The 19,911-nt window shown below is 35.6% G+C and overlaps 2 protein-coding genes across 5 annotated transcripts; one reads left to right on the forward strand and one right to left on the reverse strand.

The window, feature by feature from the left end:
* Positions 1–371: 371 nt before the first annotated feature.
* Positions 372–10,615, reverse strand: LOC136271237 (tripartite motif-containing protein 2-like). Of its 4 annotated transcripts, XM_066070805.1 has the most exons (6): positions 10,504–10,614; positions 10,208–10,391; positions 9,786–9,892; positions 8,493–8,561; positions 3,893–3,993; positions 372–2,672 (listed from the first exon to the last, which is right to left on the reverse strand). In XM_066070805.1, exon 6 carries the CDS (start codon positions 2,636–2,638, stop codon positions 962–964), a length of 1,677 nt encoding a protein of 558 aa, XP_065926877.1. In that variant the 5' UTR covers positions 2,639–2,672; positions 3,893–3,993; positions 8,493–8,561; positions 9,786–9,892; positions 10,208–10,391; positions 10,504–10,614; the 3' UTR covers positions 372–961. The 4 variants fall into 4 exon arrangements, with proteins under 4 accessions (XP_065926877.1, XP_065926875.1, XP_065926878.1 ...); XM_066070803.1 differs by lacking the exon at positions 8,493–8,561; XM_066070806.1 differs by lacking the exons at positions 3,893–3,993; positions 8,493–8,561 and having other exon boundaries at positions 10,504–10,615.
* A 3,629-nt stretch (positions 10,616–14,244) lies between these two features.
* Positions 14,245–19,708, forward strand: LOC136271238 (cytochrome P450 4F2-like). Its single transcript, XM_066070807.1, has 6 exons — positions 14,245–14,385; positions 15,806–16,498; positions 17,054–17,155; positions 18,167–18,346; positions 19,011–19,348; positions 19,484–19,708. The coding sequence occupies exons 1-6, from the start codon at positions 14,326–14,328 to the stop codon at positions 19,563–19,565; spliced, it is 1,455 nt and encodes a 484-aa protein (XP_065926879.1). The 5' UTR covers positions 14,245–14,325; the 3' UTR covers positions 19,566–19,708.
* The last annotated feature ends 203 nt before the right edge of the window (positions 19,709–19,911 follow it).

A 19,911-nucleotide genomic window follows, 5' to 3' on the forward strand; every position in this document is an offset into this window, starting at 1 on the left:
AGGTGAACAAAGAGGTTCCTTCTTGATTTGTCTAGTTATATACAAATCATGGAACTGTACTTGCCTGGCCCCGGGATCATGAGGCATTATTAGACTTAAATCTAAATTTCTATCATTCACAAAATAATTATATATCATCTAATTACGCTAAAAATTTGTAACAATCAAGGTAATACTGAGAAACATTTCAAAAGCATTTAATTTATTTACAAGAGAATAGGACAGTGTTCAAGTTTAGACTTCAGTCTAAGATTACTTCACCACGGCCATGTCGTCAATCATAAATTTTTCAGACCAGGAGTTACAGACCAGCAGGTAATTAAAAAAAAAGACATTTTTTTTCCAATTTACCAGTATTAAAGCACAAAAGGTATTGTCTATAATTTTATATACTTGGCTAGATACAAGCACACAGTTTGTTTAAATATACATGTAATACATACACAGTTTGTTTAAATGTATTACATATGCACAATTTGTTTACATATCAAACACACATTTGTTTACATATAATACATACACACAGTTTGTTTATATATAATACACACACACAGTTTGTTTACATTTAATACACACCCACAGTTTGTTTATATATAATACACACAGTTTGTTTACATATGATACACACACACAGTTTGTTCACATATAATACACACACACAGTTTGTTTATATATAATACACACACAGTTTGTTTACATATAATACACACACAGTTTGTTTACATATAATATACACACACAGTTTGTTTACATATAATTCACACACACAGTTTGTTTACATATAATACACACACAGTATGTTTACATATAATACACACACAGTATGTTTACATATAATACACACACACAGTATGTTTACATATAATACACACACAGTATGTTTACATATAATACACACACAGTATGTTTACATATAATACACACACACAGTTTGTTTACATATAATACACACACAGTATGTTTACATCAGATATTGTATTTTCTTCACTTTACCTGTGATCCTCTCAGTCACAAAGAGGTTGTCTCTGGTGTCCACACATAAACCCCATGGATACTGTAAATGACAGCTGTCAATGTAGCGGAGGAACTGTCCGTCCTGATCCAGGATGTGGATACGGTGGTTGTTATCGTCTGCTGTCAGGATCCGACCCTGGCTGTCTGTTGTGATGCCGTATGGATAGAATGATCTCTTGGTAGTAGAGGAAGGACCAGTGTAGGTAAACCGGAGTTTCCCGGCCTTATTGACCACCACTACTGCATGGGCTCTATAGTCTGACACACAGATATCTAGGTTCCTGTTCTCACTGATGTATTTAGTGTCACCAGATAAATAGAGAGGTTGTCCTTTGTCATCATACTGAATACTTTGTTTCTCTGTGGAGCCAGAGTAACACACAACTTTTGTTTGTTTATCATCATTCTCCATGACAACCAGGAGGTCACCAGAGGAGGTACTACAGACACCGTGAGGTTTCCACCCCTGTAGTCTGATCACTGTCTGTATCTGTGTATTCTTCACTATGTTCACAGTTCTATCTCTGTAATCAGTATAAACTAGATCCCCACTCCTTGTCACTGCTATGTCCCGTGGATTGTTCCCTGACTTGGTTTGGACTGACTTCACTAGTTCCCCCTGCAGGTTGTAGAGACTCATCATCTTATTATTATAACTACACGTCCAGATTTCTTCATCACTATGACAAGTAACATTGGTTAGATACTTAGGAGGGTCTCCATACCGTGTCTGTATGGCGGAGATGATCCGTGGCTCATCAAGCAGTGGTTTGAGAGGAGAGGATCCAGCTTCTGAGGTTTCCATGGTGTAGCCATGTTCCTCTGTTGTAATGTAGAATGCTGACAGGGAACCAAACTGTTGGTAAAGTTGTTCTGGGTTAATTTTCTGAGGGGTGAAGTTTGGTAGAGAAACTGTGAGTTTAGGAGGCAATCTTCTGAATTCATCATTCCTGGATTTGTAGGCAGAGACACGGCTGACATCATTGGAGTCCAGTAACTTCTTCAGATCTGCAATGCTCTGTGTGATTTCAGAAATGGTGTGTGTAATTTCATCTTCCTGTTTGTTTAAGACAGCCAGGTGTTTGGCGTCCATTTCATCAAGATCAGATTTCAGTTTCTGTATAATGGTGTCTATTTCTCTGTGCCAGACTTCTCCATGTTTGTCTATTGCTGTTGTCAACTTTTGGGAGTTTTTATTCAGATCGGCTTTCTGAACTGTGAGACTGTTTACAATCTCTTGATATTTAGGAGAGAGGGATTTCTCTAATTCTTTTAGATCTTCTTGTAATTCTATTTTCTTTCTTTTAAGGATGCTAAAAATGTCTATTAAGTTATGGTTTTGGTGAGTACCAGTGGCTGTACAATAAACACAGAGAGAAATGTCACATTGTTCACAATAATGTCTGCACATCTCTTTGACATGCTCTGAGCAATTAGAATAATTTGGAGTGGATCCTCGGTCCTGAAACAGCACCACCTGATGTTTTTTTGATATGTCCAGCATATGTTCCCCAACACAAGCTTTGCAGAGATTGGTCTGACAGAAGTCACAGTGTAGTGGGGGGACAGGGGTATCACACACATCACAACGCACCACATCCTGGGCACTGCGTCGAGGGTCCATGGTCTAGTCCTTTATAAGTAGGAAATGGAAGAGCCTGCAATACATGTGCATTGTTATTAACCACCGTAACAGGATCATCATTTAAAAGCCTTTGTTGTTATTCTCTCTATTAATATTGACGATCTTGTCTTAGAATTCAGATAAGATATTCTTTGTCGTTTTTTTTTATTTCAAATCAAAAACATTCTTTTTCACAAATATTAAAATAATGAATTGAACAAGTTTGATTAAATTTCATATAAATTTGAATGATTTATAAGAGACACACTTTTTTATCCAAATAGTTGTACCCTCGATATTTCAATAAAAAATTTTGCATGAAATTTTACCACATATTAAATATATTAATTTTTCTATGATTAAAAATGTCGACTGTATATTGAACATGTTGAAAAAATGTGGTTTGAGATGGGTACTGTGATTATAGTGCAAGTGAAGCAAAGCTACCATTATTTTAATTTTATCTGGTTTATTTCTTTCTTTAATATTTAATCTTTAATTGATAATTAATATCGGATTACATGTATCTCCTCATTTCTGACATAAATTGTAAATATATTTATGTTTTGAAACATAGTGAGGAGTTATTTTAAAGAGAGGAGTTGATTTTATTATTAGGAGTGAATTATGCACGTGATTGAGGAGTTATTTTAGAGATGTTATATGTAAAGGAGACTGAGTAAATGCATTGTGGGAGTAGTAGTAAAATAGTTTTCTTAGTCATATAGTTATCTTGGATTAATACCGTTATACAATTGTGACCTTAAAGCTGACTAATCATTTGAAAGGATTTGGTCAATTAAATGACATGCTCGGAAAAAAGATAATGTAAATAAAGACGCAACATAATATAGAAAATATCGGTTATTTTGAAAATGGTAAGGGACATTTTCATATTGTTTATCGAAATAAGCAATAAAACCAAGTGTTATCATATAAGTAGTTTCTTTTCCAAATATTATTACCTAACATTGTAGAGCAGTGGGTGAGAGGGTTTAATATGAATCTGTAAGTCATGAGTTCGAATCCCGGTGAGGGTTTTTACAATTTTACCTCTCCAAATATTTCTGAAACCTATTTTTTGGTTTAATATAATTGTAGAATTTGAAAATTCTTAACCAGTGGGAGTATTCCAATTATAATGTACTTTTTTCCAAATTAATATTGACAGATGTTCCATACCACCTTAACAACATGTACAATCTGATAAACACTGTTTAGCCAACAAGTATTGTTGATACCATACATACAAACCTTCAATACTATAGATTCTGTTGACAATATACTTGTACTGATTTCAAATCAGAAATGATCATTGGGTTCTACTCTAAAGTTATCTTCTATAGCTGTTCCTCCTATGTAAATTATAAAAGGAGAAAAAGTCAAAATTAATGAGTAATGATGATTTTAAAACAATATTTCATTATTCATTTATGCCACATAATGTACGTAACATTGAAAACAGGCAATTGTTCCACAATGCATTGAGCAAAACAGTTCCAAGATACTGTGGCAGCCACAAACTTCACAGTCCAGAGAAGACTGACCCTTGACCTTGCGACCTTGAAGTCATTACAAGGGTCATCTGCTCGATAAAGGTCAAGTGTAACAAGTTTGACATTACTCAAGTGGCAGAGTGTTCTCAAGATATTGCAGGAATCAAAATCAGTTGACCCTGACCGTAACCTTCAACCTTATGACCTACATGTAGCACACAAATTACTTTGAGTTTGGGGGCTGTGTATGATAAAAATGCTGTTAACAGCTACAATGTACCACTGCACACATACTGTTTACCACTGTGACTGTTTATAACAACGTAAACGCAGTTCAACCATTTATAATTATTTATTAACATAGATGTAATCATTCTTTTCAAACAAACAAAAAACCTTTCTTACGACAAGTGTTTTCTGTAAAAATGCTGCAATGTGTTTTGCAACTCTTTTTTTGACATTATGAAAATATCCAGGTTTGATAATGAAGACTTTTTATACTCTAGTTTGAATGCCTCATTATGTATTTAATTAAAATAGCTGAATCGATTTTTAATAACTTAGTTTACTTATTAAGCTATTTGAAATAGGTAAATCATCACTGTTTTGCACTATCATTTGCATTAATGCTTTTTTTTCTTTGACTTCAATATTGAAACGTTGTTGGATGAAATACATCAACATTCCCTTTTATATTTTTATATTGAAGCAGAATGTCATAAATATGTTATATTACTTATATAACGTGTGAGTACCCATTATTGCCGATTGTTATAAAAACAGCAAGATTTCCACTAGTATCTATTCGTTGTTTTTAGCTACAAACCAAAAAAAATAAATAATATAATTTTCAAGACACTATAAGAGTTGAGAATGAAATTTTTTTACATCAAACATCTCGGAGCTCACCTTAACAAAGGTAAGCCTATAAAAACGTATCTCAATTGTATCCTTGTGATTACATTTACACATGCCGCTGATGACAGGGCATTTTTTGTTTAGGTGCAAATTCGAAGAATATTTACCTCCGTGTTATGATATTTGACAAAAAATAAGCAAGATACCGTTTCTATTACATAATATTTAAAAAAGAAAACCGGGCGTCTGCTTGCTTGCAAGACGCCATTTTGTTTGCAAACTGAAGCGGATCAAAGATTTATCCACACAAACCTGCGGTGTAAATCGAAGGCATTGCTATTAACTTTCACACAGATTATTTCTTTTAGGCCAAAAAAAAAAATATGTGTGTTACCATTTTTCCGACCGACCCCATTTTTTATGCGCCGACCCTAACACTTTTTATTCCAAATCCAGATTACCAATCGTGATTGGTTTAAACAATAGAGTCTTTACAAATCAGAGTTTAAAAAACGCTTGTAATAATTCAATAGAAAACACCGCTTATCAAAGTGTTTTAAAGATTTCTAAGTGCAGATTGACAGCATGGATGAAAGTTACCCTTGGTTATTTTAGCTTAATTATCAATGCAATAAATAGTTTTTTAGGTCAGTGATGTGTTAAAAATTAAGATAAAGATGTACATGAAACTAAAGGCCCATGGGCCACATCGTTCACCTGAGGAGCAATAGGTATGATAAAATCAGCTTAATGGACTCATAATACAAACAATCTGGACAATGTACAATAATACATGTAGATCCTGTATATAAAAAAAAAATCCCCCCTGGATATTCTTATGTTTATAATCATTCGTCCCTTTTCTAACAGGATGATTTTATAGTCATATCACATGTTGAGTATTGCAGTTCTCAAAAAGATCCTTTACAATTGTTTATATATGGGATATAAAGCTACATCAAACTCTGCACCTTCTTGTGAGGCCTAAGAATTGTCCTGGAACCAAAGTCTTAACAATTATAAAGAATCATCTGGCTGATTAGTTTCTGAGATGAAGATTTTTAAAGATTTACTCTATATATTCCTATGTAAAACTTTAACACCCCCCCCCCAAATGTAGCCTCACCCTACCCCCAGGGATCATGATTTTCACAACTTTGAATCTACTCTACCTGAGGATACTTCCGTACAAGTTTCAGCTTTCCTGGCTGATTAGTTTCCGAGAAGAAGATTTTTAAAGATTTACTCTATATATTCCTATGTAAAACTTCGACCCCCTATTGTGGCCCAACCCTACCCCCGGGGGTCATGATTTTCACAACTTTGAATCTACACTACCTGAGGATGCTTCCACACAAGTTTCAGCTTTCCAGGCTGATTTGTTTCTGAGAAGAAGATTTTTAAAGATTTACTCTATATATTCCTATGTAAAAATGACACCCCCATTGTGGCCCCACCCTACCCTCGGGGGTCATGATTTTCACAACTTTGAATCTACACTACCTGAGAATGCTTCCACACAAGTTTCAGCTTTCCTGGCTGATTAGTTTCCGAGAAGAAGATTTTTAAAGATTTACTCTATATATTCCTATGTAAAACTTCGACCCCCCATTGTGGCCCCACCCTACCCCCGGGGGTCATGATTTTCATAACTGTGAATTTGCACTACCTGAGGATGCTTCCACACAAGTTTAAGCATTCTTGGCTGATTAGTTTCTGAGGAGAAGATTTTTAAAGATTTACTCTATATATCCCTATGTAAAACTTCGACCCCCCATTGTGGCCCCATCCTACCCCCGGGGGTCATGACTTTCACAAATTAGAATCTACACTACCTGATAATGCTTCCACACAAGTTTCAGCTTTACTGGTCTTATGGTTCATGAGAAGAATTTTTTTAAAGATTTACTCTGTATATTCCTATGTAAAACTTCGACCCCCCATTGTGGCCCCATCCTACCACCGGGGGTCATGATTTTCACAAATTAGAATCTACACTACCTAAGGATGCTTCCACACAAGTTTCAGCTTTCCTAGTCTTATGGTTCATGAGAGGAAGATTTTTAAAGATTTACTCTGTATATTCCTATGTAAAACTTCGACCCCCCACTGTGGCCCCATCCTACCCCCGGGGATCATGATTTTCACAAATTACAATCTACACTACCCGAGGATGCTTCCACACAAGTTTCAGCTTTCCTGGTTTTATGGTTCATGAGAGGAAGATTTTTAAAGATTTACTCTGTATATTCCTATGTAAAACTTCGACCCCCCATTGTGGCCCCATCCTACCACCGGGGGTCATGATTTTCACAAATTAGAATCTACACTACCTGAGGATGCTTCCACACAAGTTTCAGTTTAACTGGTCTTATCATAGTTCATGAGAAGAAGATTTTTAGATATTTACTCTGTATATTCCTATGTAAAACTTCGACACCCCCATTGTGGCCCCACCCTACCCCCAGGGGTCATGATTTTCACAAATTAGAATCTACACTGCCTGAGGATGCTTCCACACAAGTTTCAGCTTTCCTGGTCTTATGGTTCATAAGAAGAAGATTTTTGAAAATTTCTCGAAAATTTTCATGAATTCCTAATAATCTCCCTTTGCAAAAGGGCGTGATCCTTAATTTTCACAACTTTAAATCCCCTTAGGCTAAGAATGCGTTGTGCCAAGTTTGGTTGAAATTGGCCCAGTGGTTCTAGAGAAGATGTTGAAAATGTGAAAAGTTTACAGACAGACAGACAGACGGACGACAGACAAAATGTGATCAGAATAGCTCACTTGAGCTTTCAGCTCAGGTGAGCTAAAAAGCAGAGGCAAAGTTTTTTTTATATTTCTGGGTGTAGAGACTGCAGACATCGTAAGTCTTTGAATAGGCCTAACAATCATTCACATTATAAATATGATTTTAAAATGCTGCATTTCAGTTGCAAATGAAATTTTTAAAATTAGTCTTAAACCATTAATGATGTATTCATTTTTTTTTATTATTGAAAAGATTTAATTCTCAGGCCTCGTCTGATCAACCAGAATTTCCTCTGTATCTGAATTCAACACCTACAGTTACGTTATCATTGTCCACTGTTACATGTGTATGTCAGTTGACTAGGAAAATAGAACTAATAATTACTATATAATATATTTGTGGTAATGAGTATTAAGAAAGCCGACCTACCTACCCTATTTTAAAATCTGATGAAATAGGAAACACACACATATTTTTTTTTGGCCTTACTGGACACATTAAAACTTATTTTAAATAACCTTTCAATAAAATTAATAAACAATACACTTCTTTAATTTTTAATCATTTGTCCCAAGACATGTGATGCACAATCATTTAAAATGATGTTCCTCCATTTGTGTGCATGTGGCCGCAGGGACATCAAAAAGAATATTGTTTATAATATGATTGAATTACTTCTATGATATATGTTTTTATGTTATGTTCGTAAATTTTATCTTATATTGTTAGATTCTTTAAAATTTTTACCTTTTTTCCGATTGATTACATGGTAAATAACGAAAAAACATGAGCGGCAATAATGGGTACTCAAACTTCCTGTAAATCGAAGTTATTAATAGGGTTTAATTTTTAGCCAGAAGTATATAGATATTGATGACAATAAAAAAAAAATTATTCCTCAAATTAAATGAATGAACAGTGCAGACATTTGCCTAGAAATTTTAACATGACAGCTTATATGAAGAGAGTAATAGAGAAAATGTGTGTATTTTTAGGCAATAATCAGGTTGGGACCAATCGCCCAAAAAACCCTTTCACGGTTACTGCGGTACTACTCTTTTGCAGGGCAAAATGACGTAGTTTGGTGAGATATGACGCAACGTCAATTGTTTCATTTACTTCATTTAATTGTCTACCTACAGAAATTTCGTCAAAGTATATCATTTTGCCCTGCAAGAGAGCAGTACCGCAGTTATCGTGAAAATGTCTAATGGGATATAATAACCCATTTGGGATATAATAGCCCAAATAACCCCTTCACGGTAACTGCGGTACTGCTCTTTTGCAGGGCAAAATGACATAGTTTGGTGAAATATGACGTAACGTCAATTGTTTCATTTACGTCATTTAATTATCTACATACTGAAATTTCGTCAAAGTATATCATTTTGCCCTGCAAGATAGCAGTACCGCAGTTATCGTGAAGGGGTCTAATGGGTAATAAATTTTAAGTGCAAAAAATAAAAAAAATTTGATTTTGAAATTTTTGATATAAATCCGCATTAATATGAATCAAATGCACCAACTTTTGGTTAAGAAGTTTTTCTTTTTGTCCAATGGCGTGCAACCAGTTGTACCATTTCTCGCCAGTGCATTGTGACATCATTTTTCGTCTATAATTTTATTTGTTGATAAAATGACGTCGCAATGTACTGGCAAGAAATGGTACTTGGCGAGAACTAGTCGCACGCCAGTATAGTTTGCAAGATTGATCCCAAAGAAGTTTTGGATATACTGAGGGATCAATCTCCATAAGAGTATGGTTCCAGAAAAAGTTGTTTACCAAATGTTGTTGCATGTCATCTATTCTAATGCGGATTTATATAAAAAATTTCAACAATCAAAAATTTTCATTTTTTGCACTTAAAATTTATATCCCATTTGGGCTATCATATCCCAAACGGGTTATTATATCCCGTCTGGGTGATTGGTCCCAACCTGATAAAAGGTACTCGCACGTTACATGGAAATACTGCAGCCTCAACTTTTTTTCATTAAATATTTTTTTTCTTTTTAATAATATACAAAAGGTTTAGGTACCTGAGAAAGTAAAACACTTTTTAGGATTGTATCTGTCTATGGAACACTCTCACCCACACCCTCAGGCTAGGTGACCAGTGCAGCAGACTGCTGGTGACTTGTACTACCTATGACAAAAAATCGGAACTTGAATCGATTTTTAAATATGAGGCCTATCATCATGATCATGAAAAAAAATTCAAGTAAGAGACAAAAATGGTTTATAAAGATTCTTTTACACCGAAAGCCAAAAGTAGGCCTAGTTATCGCACCTGTCAACATTATCAACACTAAACTTTCCCAAGCTCATCATTCGTCATAAATCTTTAAAATGAAGGTAATTCTTATTTTAAAAAATACTTGTAGCTTATAATATAAGTATCTATTGTACTTTACACACCGATTAAAAACAAAATAGGCCTATAGCTCTACAACAAACAAACCTCTATGGAATATTGCTCTCAATGTTCCAAGCAGGCGTTCCTAGTGTCTTGTGACCCGCTTAAACATTTAGGCCCAGGTCAATTCGGCCTCGAGAAGTTTCGGTCCACTTTGTCAAACCGTTTTGGCATTTTCCTAACTTTATTCCCTAGTCGTTTTTGTGGTAATATTGTTTCCAAGGAATGACTGAATAAATAAGCTAATAAGATTTAAAAGTATAAATATTTTCTACCGAAAATAGTCGCATTAAGACAATTCTAGGGCGATAACATTCATTTAAAAAACTGTTTGCACGTACGTATCCATATTATAGTTGTTAGCAGAATTGTTATTCCTTCATGCACGGATCTAGAACCCCCTCCTAAAAAATCAAATTTCTTAAATTAACATTGTAAGATAACCAAAGATATGCCCTAGATCCTCCCCACCCCCACTCCCCTCCACCCCCGGCAAACTTTAATATCCTTTGCTGGACCCTCACCCCTGAAAAAATTCTGGATCCGTGTATGTCATAGTTTAAAGATTGATTTAGACTGTGTTTTTATCCATTTTACTGTATAATACGATTTTAATTTCTACTACATGTATATAAGATATACTGGACGGGGCAGATCAGAGTCCCGTCGTTTTGGCTTTTTTGTCTTTTATACAATATGAAAGGAGATTTCTAATCCTCTCGTGACATGGCCTTTCTGAAGACATCACTAATTTACATGTTATTCTCAACCAGGCTCTGTAACAAATTGAAGTTTTTACCATATTTTGTCCAGTGACATATCGTATGTTCTCATATTTTACTTATATATCTAGTGTGACTTCATCATCCGAAAATAATATTTGGTAAGGAAGAATTTGATAAGATATGTACATGTATATATACATGTATGTATATAATACAAAAATGAAGTGATGACAAAAATTAATTATAATTATTCTTTATAGTGAGTTGGGTTTTTTTAACAACAACTTTCCAAATTATTGATATAGTCAAACAGCGAGAGTTATAATTCATTTTATTTATAAATATTAATTGTGTCTCCGTAGCTCATTACAAGTATATATATACAAGTATACACTCTTGGGTGAAACAGGTTTAAAGAAGATGGGTGGATAAGGCGTGTAAAATGCCCATACACGGTCGGACAAGCTACTGAAAAATTAAAATATCAATAAATCTGATTTTTTTAAAATCATTTAAAATGATATATACTTAACATATCATTGATTTGTAACCTATAGATATGTTCAATACTTGGATTTGACTCAAACAGGCGTATACGCATTAAAACCTGCAAATAGTGTCATGTTTTAGAACTTCAAGGCATTTTCTTTCATAGAGTGGGTCTGTGCTCCATATTTTTCGCATAGTCTAAATTAAGTCTAATGGAAAACAAACCGATTTCAATCAACAAAAACAGGGAGAGATGACCCACTGAACATTAGAAATATCATTTTGTATCCCAACGATTGAACGTTTTGAAAAAACAATACAAGTCCGTAAATTCGTGGCCAAAGTCATCCATAGCATTTAAACAGCCTTCTTTCTCGTATTTGAAATGGCTCAGTGGTTAGAGCACCTGACATAAACTAACCATATCTATCTAGCGTTTTTATGTTCTGGGGTTCGATACCACCAAAATTTAAGGCAATTTTTTTTTTCGTATCATTTGTTAGATATATTAAAAACTGAATATAATGTGCTTTTGCAAACTTGTATTATAATATATTTGAATGGATTTAATTGGGGAAAAATAATTCAAAATGGTATTTCACGACTAAACAGAATGGGCATATGCGCTACCTTATTCCCCCATCTTCTTTAAATATTTTTTATATAATTATTTACTCCCAGATGTAATAGGATTGAATTTCAAGAAAATCACATAAATTGACGCGGATACTTGCATGTCCCTTGTAGATTATCAAGTTTCGTGATAAAACTTATATAGTTACAATCATTAGCAGCTAGTAAGCTTGAGACTGATTAAAAGAATAACACCATACGGTTCGTTCATGGCGGTGATTATGCCAAGAAATATTAAATACCATTTCTTTTTGTCTATTGGGAGATCGTGATTGCTAACTACATATTTTAAGAATTTACATGGCATACGACAGAGACGCCCACTCTTCTTTTAATTATTTTGTTTATCTAGGATAAAAACGTGGACTGACAGAAATTATAATTGATTTTGTGACTGACTTTAAAAAATAACATTGTTATACATTGTTTTTATATCTTTCTTTCTTTTTTTAAATTTTTTATTAGTTTTTTACTACCTAATATGCAGTCTTTCTTCGGTGAGTAGCGTATTTAATGCAAATCGACCATTATTCACAAAGAGAAAGTAACATCTAAAGATGATTAAAATGATTGGAGGAACAAGGAAGGGAATAATTCGTTTTTAAATAAACAGGTGAATTTAATTATGTAAACTTTCACCTTGCCTAATCTATTTGAAAAGGAGGGCTTGATAAGGTTCTGCACTGTATCGCACGGGACCTACAGTGTATAATAATTGTACAGCTCGAAAAAGTCCAAATTCAGCTAATTTCTTTGTAAGTTATTACATCAGAACATAAAGCATTCTTTGTTGTTTTTAATTAATTTTTAGTAAACTTTCACATTTTTATAATAGTTTGAATAACTTTCAATCAAATTATAACACTAAATATGTTCAATGTTCACACTCTTTTTAGAACATAATATTGAAAAATTCCCGAATTGTCTACAGCATTTGCAATGCACTGAACAACTTCAAAGTCTGGAATTGCTCTATAATTAGCAGAGGACAGAAGCACGGGGGTGTGGCCGAATATAATAATGAACCCTCCCTTCTTCACTGTTGGGAGAAGCGCTGTTAGCAGTGTCTCGGCCTCAGTGGATTTCACAACCTCCGAATTTAGAAACCGAACAAAACAGTAATCGGCCGATCCTGGTTCGATTTTGGGTTCCATTGCATTCCCACAATGCACCTCATCAACTCTTTGGCGGGAAATGTTGGCCATCTGCTTGCTAAGGTCCTGCCCGATGGTGTAACTGTCGGGGAACGCTTTTTTGAGCGTAGACAGGAAGACTCCGGTGGAGCAAGCTGGATCGTAAAGCCTCGCGTTCCTGATTTTGACGGACTGCATGAACTTAATAGTGTATTCTCGTATTCTCTCCTCTCCACACCCAAGCATGACGTCGAAGGCGTCGTCAACTTCCCATCCCTGAGGCGGGGAGCAGAGTTCCTCGTGTGTCGTCTGCCTCAAAAGCGGATACGGAAAAATCAACTCTGGAAGTCCGAAAGAATTGTTCATCACTTGGTTCATAAGGTATCGTTTCTCGGCCTGGTCGAAAGGAAAAAAATGCACGACAATTTTGTTTTCTGTAATCCTCTGATCCACGAAGAGCCCCAGAATCATGTCGGCCGAGATGAAACTGCAGTATAACTCGGGTATCTTGTTTTGGACCCAGAAGTCGGACAGGACCTTCCTGCCTAGTATTTGAACCGGATTGGGAGAGCCGGGCACGGCGACATTAAGGTAAAACACCCCTTGCGGTAGCTCAAAATGGCCAACGTCAATCCTAGATATGGGCCTTCGACGGATTTCGTCCCAGGATGCCTCTGTCTTCTGGATCGTCCCTGGGTGAATCCTCTGCGCGTGGTACCGTTTTATTTCGTCTGCTAGTATCGTCAGTGTTTTCTTGTCCCCAGGACTTCTTTCTGACTCTTTCAGGGCTTGCATCAGAATGTCATCCGCTTTTTCCCAATTCCCCTTCGAAATATTTACACGAATATCCGTAAACATGTCCCTGATTTTCTCGTCATACATGTTTTTAAAAATTCCATCGTACGTTGTGACCGCAATCGTAGACACGAGAGCTGGATCCGATGCCATTTTAAGGTGTGAAGTTCTATCGAAGCACTGTGTAAATTTTATCAGTACAGAGAGTCTTATCAAGCGACTGTGACGTACTAAGTGGACATAGCGGACAATGTGATAAGACAGGCCGGGTTGATAACAGAGATAAACAATGGCGGGATTTACCCAAGGGGATGTTTGACCAGCAGACACTATAGTACTGATATGAGCGGTGGACCGTAAAAATAACTTCGGCACGCTCTCAAATGAGATGGCCTTTTCAAACGCAGCCAAAGTTCTTTTGTGGGTTGTAAAGTGGATATTTCAATTGGTAAGCATGATTAAGGCTGATTGAGAAAGTGGAATATTGCAGATGAAAAAGATGGATAAAGTTACCACACTGATCGTAGAATATTACATAACACTACTTCTACACGTATGTGTTGATATGCCTGTTCAAGGTTGAATTTTAAGGAGATGTTCGCGTTGCTAAATATTTATGAATAATACATTGCTCTATATATATGTAGACTTGATAACTGTTGTCATGTAGAATATGTAATTCGGTATTTAGTTTAACGGAAAATCTCTGTGCGCAATTTTATTAAGCGGGACAGGTACGTTGCAACAGCTGGGACAGTTTGTGCCCCCCCCCCCCACCCCCGAAAGGCACAATTTAATCCATTTTTAGAGAAAATCATCTTTTTTCCTTAAATATACGGTCATGTAGATAATTATATTAAATTTGATTTTGAACAAACTGTAACCCCTCTCCCCACTTGTTTTTAAAGTGATAAGAATTATAGGTTTGCTTAAGGGGGGTCCCTACCATAGATTGACATTCTGTATTGACTGCATTAAAAACGTGTAATTATCATTATTGAAAAATTAAAGAATTATACTGAATATATATCGCGTTAAAAATATGGCACCAGCAAGCAATGTGTACTTTTCTGCCTGTTTGGATGATCTTGATTTCAAACTACTATATGCTTAAAAAACAATGTATTTCAATAGAACTGAAAAAAATATATTGAAATCGGCTGAAAACGTGCTACAAAAAATGGGGTGAACATGCAGAGGGTCTATCCAGCAAAAAAAAAAAAAAAAACCAGTAAATGCATGAAAGTTTGGATATTTTTAAACACAAGATGTCATACTTAGAGAAAATACATGTCCATTACTTTACACAAAGTAATGCTGAGTGGAAACTTACTTTAACAGATAGATCCATTTTTAAGATACCACGCAATAACTGTGCCTCCGCCTCCCTTTCTGGATATTCTGGATAAGGATTAAGAGGACTGAAGAAGTTAATGAACAATATTTTGGACGTGATTGCCCCCTTTAATTAGATATGACGCAACGTGCCTGATACTAGTACTGTGGTTTCATCAATATTCGTTGAATACCAATTTTCGTGGATTTCGTTTTTAAGTTGATCCATGAAATTTAATGTTCATTGAAATGCAATATCTATTAACATGTTGTATTGATAGGGTCATTGGCCACGAATTTACGTATCCTCGAAACTGATTTTTACTATATCCATGAAAATTGATACCCTTGAATATTAATGAAACCACACTAAGCATATACTTTTAATTATATGAGAGTTCTTGTATTTTGCTGAATTTTAAGAAAAAAATTAAGGAAAGACCCAAGATACAAATAAACATTGAGAAATAAAGTAAACAATATTAATATTGCAGGGAATTCATTGTTAATTTGGCTACTTTTTGCTTGTTTAGATTCCACTTAAAAAGAACAGAATTCCTGAGCCCGGGGGATTGCTCGTGACACTACTTACCCTGGGGTACGGAGGGGATAAACTCTCGAAGCTGGAGTTCCTCTCTGAGTACTATTTTTATTACGGACTTTTTAAGTTTGAGAGTAAAATTTACATATTCAATCCTCGACTTGCTCAACATGCTATTTATAAATTGGAGAAAGGGGCGGAACATTATTTGGAAAATTCTCCTCTTAAGAACACGTTCCTAGGGTCGTCTCAGAAAAGTCCCGAAACTAGGAGGGCCATTGCGTCGCTGTTTAGAAGGACGTCTATTGAAGAGCGCGCAGCCATTATGATGGGTGACATACAGAAAATGTGTGAAAAATTCCGAGGTGAAACAAACGGCGTAGTCAACGTCACAGAATGGTCTCTTCGGATGGCCTTAGACATTGTCGGACATGTTTTACTGGAGTTGGATTTTCACGGTTTAGAAAAGAAACAGGAGGAAATGATTCGGGCGATGACAACTATTTTACACAGATGTTACGCTTTAGGAGAAATAACGCCAGATGGCGATGAATTTCGAGAAGCAAACACAAAATTCGATTACATCACTCACGCGGTGTTGGAAGAGGCTTTGAACATTGATGACGACATAATCCAAGGCAAACGATTGGTCAAGTCTCTGCACGACGCATGCGGATTTAACGAGGTACGTACAGTAACTTTTTAACAAAAACTAATGATTGACAATAATCAAACGATCAAACTCAAAACATTTGAAATATTTCAATAAAAGATTCAAGCAACGTAATAATTGTAAGCACAAATATCGAATTGTTTTGAACAATATTATTCAATTTTACACAAATTTGATACAGTATACAGGGAAATATTCGGCCCCGTTTTATTTTCACCATTTTGCCTTCATTGTCAGCAAGCGAATTTAAGACTGGGCGAAACCGTTTGCAAGTGTAGAAGGGCGAATATAACACGCGGCAAAAAAAACCCTTTATACATTAGTTTTGCTTTTTGAGACGATTTCTTTAAGGAACAAGCCTATTAAAGCCATAAAACTACGATGAGCTCACTTGTAATTTGTAAGTTCACTTTTATAAACGTTCTCCGCTGGGTAATTTAAGAACAATACTTCAAGTGAGCACGTCTTCGTTTTCTAGCATCAGGAGCTTAAACAACTTCAAATGATTAAATATATTATCGCTAACCAGTATTAAACGAGATGTATAAGACTGACTTGCTTTGTCAGGCTAAGGACAACATGAAGCTGTTTCTGATGGCGGGGACTGAGACGACAGCCTCTACAATACCTGTTGTCCTGTACCTACTGGTCAAATATCCTCACTTACAGGTATACAGTTAAACCCACAACGAGCCATTTACTTCTCGTAAAGTTTAACAATCCACCAGTCAACACTTTCAGGCATATTTACAGTTTAACCATTCAAAGAATATTAAATTTTTGGAAAAGTCAACTTTCCAAAAGTCAATACGTTCACGTACCGTTGAACCTTTAACCGCTAGCTAGGTAAAAACGTTTAAACTTTCACGGTTAGCTAGGTAAATACGTTCACGTACTGTTCAAACGTTTACCGATAGCTAGGTATATACAATCATGTACAAATAAATCTTTCATGCACCGGTAGCTAGGTAAATACATTCATGAACAGGTAAATCTTTCACGACTAGCTAGGTAAATACGCCCAAAAATAGCTAGGTCAATACGTTTAAGTGCTCTTAAACCTTTTACTGTTAGCTAGGTAAATACGTTCATGTACAGGTAAACCCTTCACTGGTAGCTAGGTAAATACGTTCATGTACAGGTAAACCTTTCACTGGTAGCTAGGTAAATACGTTCATGTACAGGTAAAACTTTCACTGGTAGCTAGGTAAATACGTTCATGTAGAGTTAAAACTTTCACGGATAGCTAGGTAAATACGTTCACTTACAGGTAAACCCTTCACTGGTAGCTAGGTAAATACGTTCATGTACAAGCAAACCTTTCACGGCTAGCTAGGTAAATACGTTCATGTACAAGCAAACCTTTCACGGCTAGCTAGGTAGATACGTTCATGTACATTTTAGCCTTTTCCGGATAGCTAGGTTAGCCTAGGTAAATATGTTCACGTACAGTGAAACCTATCACGGCTAGCTAGGTAATTATGTTCACATACCGTGATGTAAGGTTAATTATCCACAAGTCAAAAAGTTGAGCAGGTCAATATCAGGAACTGCTTCATAATTATTTGAAACAAGTTTCAGGATACGGATTTTTCTGATTTCATGATTATATATATGAATGTACGTTGTCAACTTAATTGACATTGACAATTATCAAGGACTCTGCAATTCACTATGCAGGACGAGTTGAGACAGGAAGCGGAAGAGCTTCTTGAGTCGGTAATGGCGGACCCCACCACTCCGCTGCCTAAGATAGAAAGCTTTCTGTCCGAGGTGCTCCGATTGTACCCAATTGCGCCATTCATCAGCCGTCAAAACTACGAACCGGTTACCCTCGGTGATATTCATCTGGATCAACACGTATGTAAACTACAGCATTTGAGTGAAATCAGTGATAAGTAAAGTAATACTAGTTCTGTGACAGGGTGTTTATTGTTGTAATTTTTGGTCAGTACTGTTGAAAATTATTGAATATATTTTTATCAAATATTAGGTGAAATAACTCTAAACAGTATTTATTGTAGATTGGTTTTAAAAAATGACATGATATACATCAATGTTCCTATAAGCAAATTATTTATTGTCAAGTATATGTTTTGTAGGATCCTGAACTGTTTATCAATAATGTATTTATCAAACACCAACATAGTTCTGTTATTTGTGAACAACACTGCCCTCCCGCTACAATATCTATTTCATAATGTTATTGCGTTTTGTCAATTCTACTTAAATGTTTAGTTCTTTCAAATAAAGGAAAATGAAACCTACTAAATCGCTAAAGAACCGCCTTATTGTAAACGAATATAACGAATGTACATTCACGTGGGAGTCATTTCTTATACAACCAAAATCAAAACCACGGGTATTCCATAAGGCTAAAACATCACTTGAACTCTTGTATTTCAAGATAGATATAAGCTAATTCAAAAAATATTTTATAAATTTAGATAACTAAAAAAAAAGACAGCCATTGAACGGTATATTTCTTTGGTTTGCATTAAACATATTTTGATTGCTTGTCTAGACTGATGTCATCATATTTACGTGGGGAATTCATCGCAGCACTCATCTCTGGGACAGAGCGCGAGACTTTCTTCCCTTCCGGTTCCTGAACAACATCAAAACTTCCGGTAACATGTACATCCCTTTTGGCGCAGGCTCGCGCGTCTGCATCGGACAACATTTGGCTTGGTTAGAACTGAGACTCGCAATAGCCATGATGCTGTACCAATTTAGATTTGAGCATGCGCATGAGACACCGGAACTGAAGTTCGTAGTGGACTGGGCACACGCTGTGGTTCATCCCGATAAAGACTTTTTATTTAGAGTTGTTCCTACACAGAATAAAAATGTTGAAATAAGGTAAACATGAATTATTTGTTCATATCTTATGATCGAAATTATTAAATTCTGAATCACAATCTTATGGTAAATTTGTATTATGTGCATCAAATCTTTTGTCGATGTGCTTCAACATCTCTTTGTGTTCCAAAACAGTATGTCAGGCTACGGAAGTAATAAAGTTGGTGGAAATTTATGCGTAAGGAACTGTGTCAATGTAGAGCTGCTTGAAGAATGATAGGGACTTTTAGAAGATGACTTGCTTCTTATACTAATGGGATGCCATACAATTCACGAGTTAATTTGCAACAATGCATTCCGCATTTTGAACTTTAAGTTAGTCCGAAGCACAGCGGAAGCACATTCCTTATATTTATCTAAATTACTTGTCAAACATTTCTCAAAGCTTGTATTACCCTTGCATGGTCCTGAATATCAAATTTATTTTATTACCTAAATTGTCGTTTATTGCTTTCATTTTTATACGTATAATTGAAGATGGTTCACTATACCGTATCGTTATAAAATGTGTTCACGGTTAAAATGTTGCAATGTACTAAAGTTTCTCTCTCTATGACAATGTC

This window comes from Magallana gigas, chromosome 9 (genome assembly GCF_963853765.1).
Source record: "Magallana gigas chromosome 9, xbMagGiga1.1, whole genome shotgun sequence".
Classification (NCBI taxonomy): domain Eukaryota; kingdom Metazoa; phylum Mollusca; class Bivalvia; order Ostreida; family Ostreidae; genus Magallana; species Magallana gigas.

What these genes read in the sequence shown, in the direction of transcription:
- LOC136271238 (XM_066070807.1), top strand. Translation starts at nt 14,326, where the DNA reads ATGGCCTTTTCAAACGCAGCCAAAGTTCTTTTGTGGGTTGTAAAGTGG. An exon ending in ACGCATGCGGATTTAACGAG is followed by an intron (nt 16,499 to 17,053) that starts GTACGTACAGTA and finishes TTGCTTTGTCAG; the next exon opens with GCTAAGGACAACATGAAGCT. An exon ending in TCAAATATCCTCACTTACAG is followed by an intron (nt 17,156 to 18,166) that starts GTATACAGTTAA and finishes TTCACTATGCAG; the next exon opens with GACGAGTTGAGACAGGAAGC.
- LOC136271237 (XM_066070806.1), bottom strand. Translation starts at nt 2,638, where the DNA reads ATGGACCCTCGACGCAGTGCCCAGGATGTGGTGCGTTGTGATGTGTGT.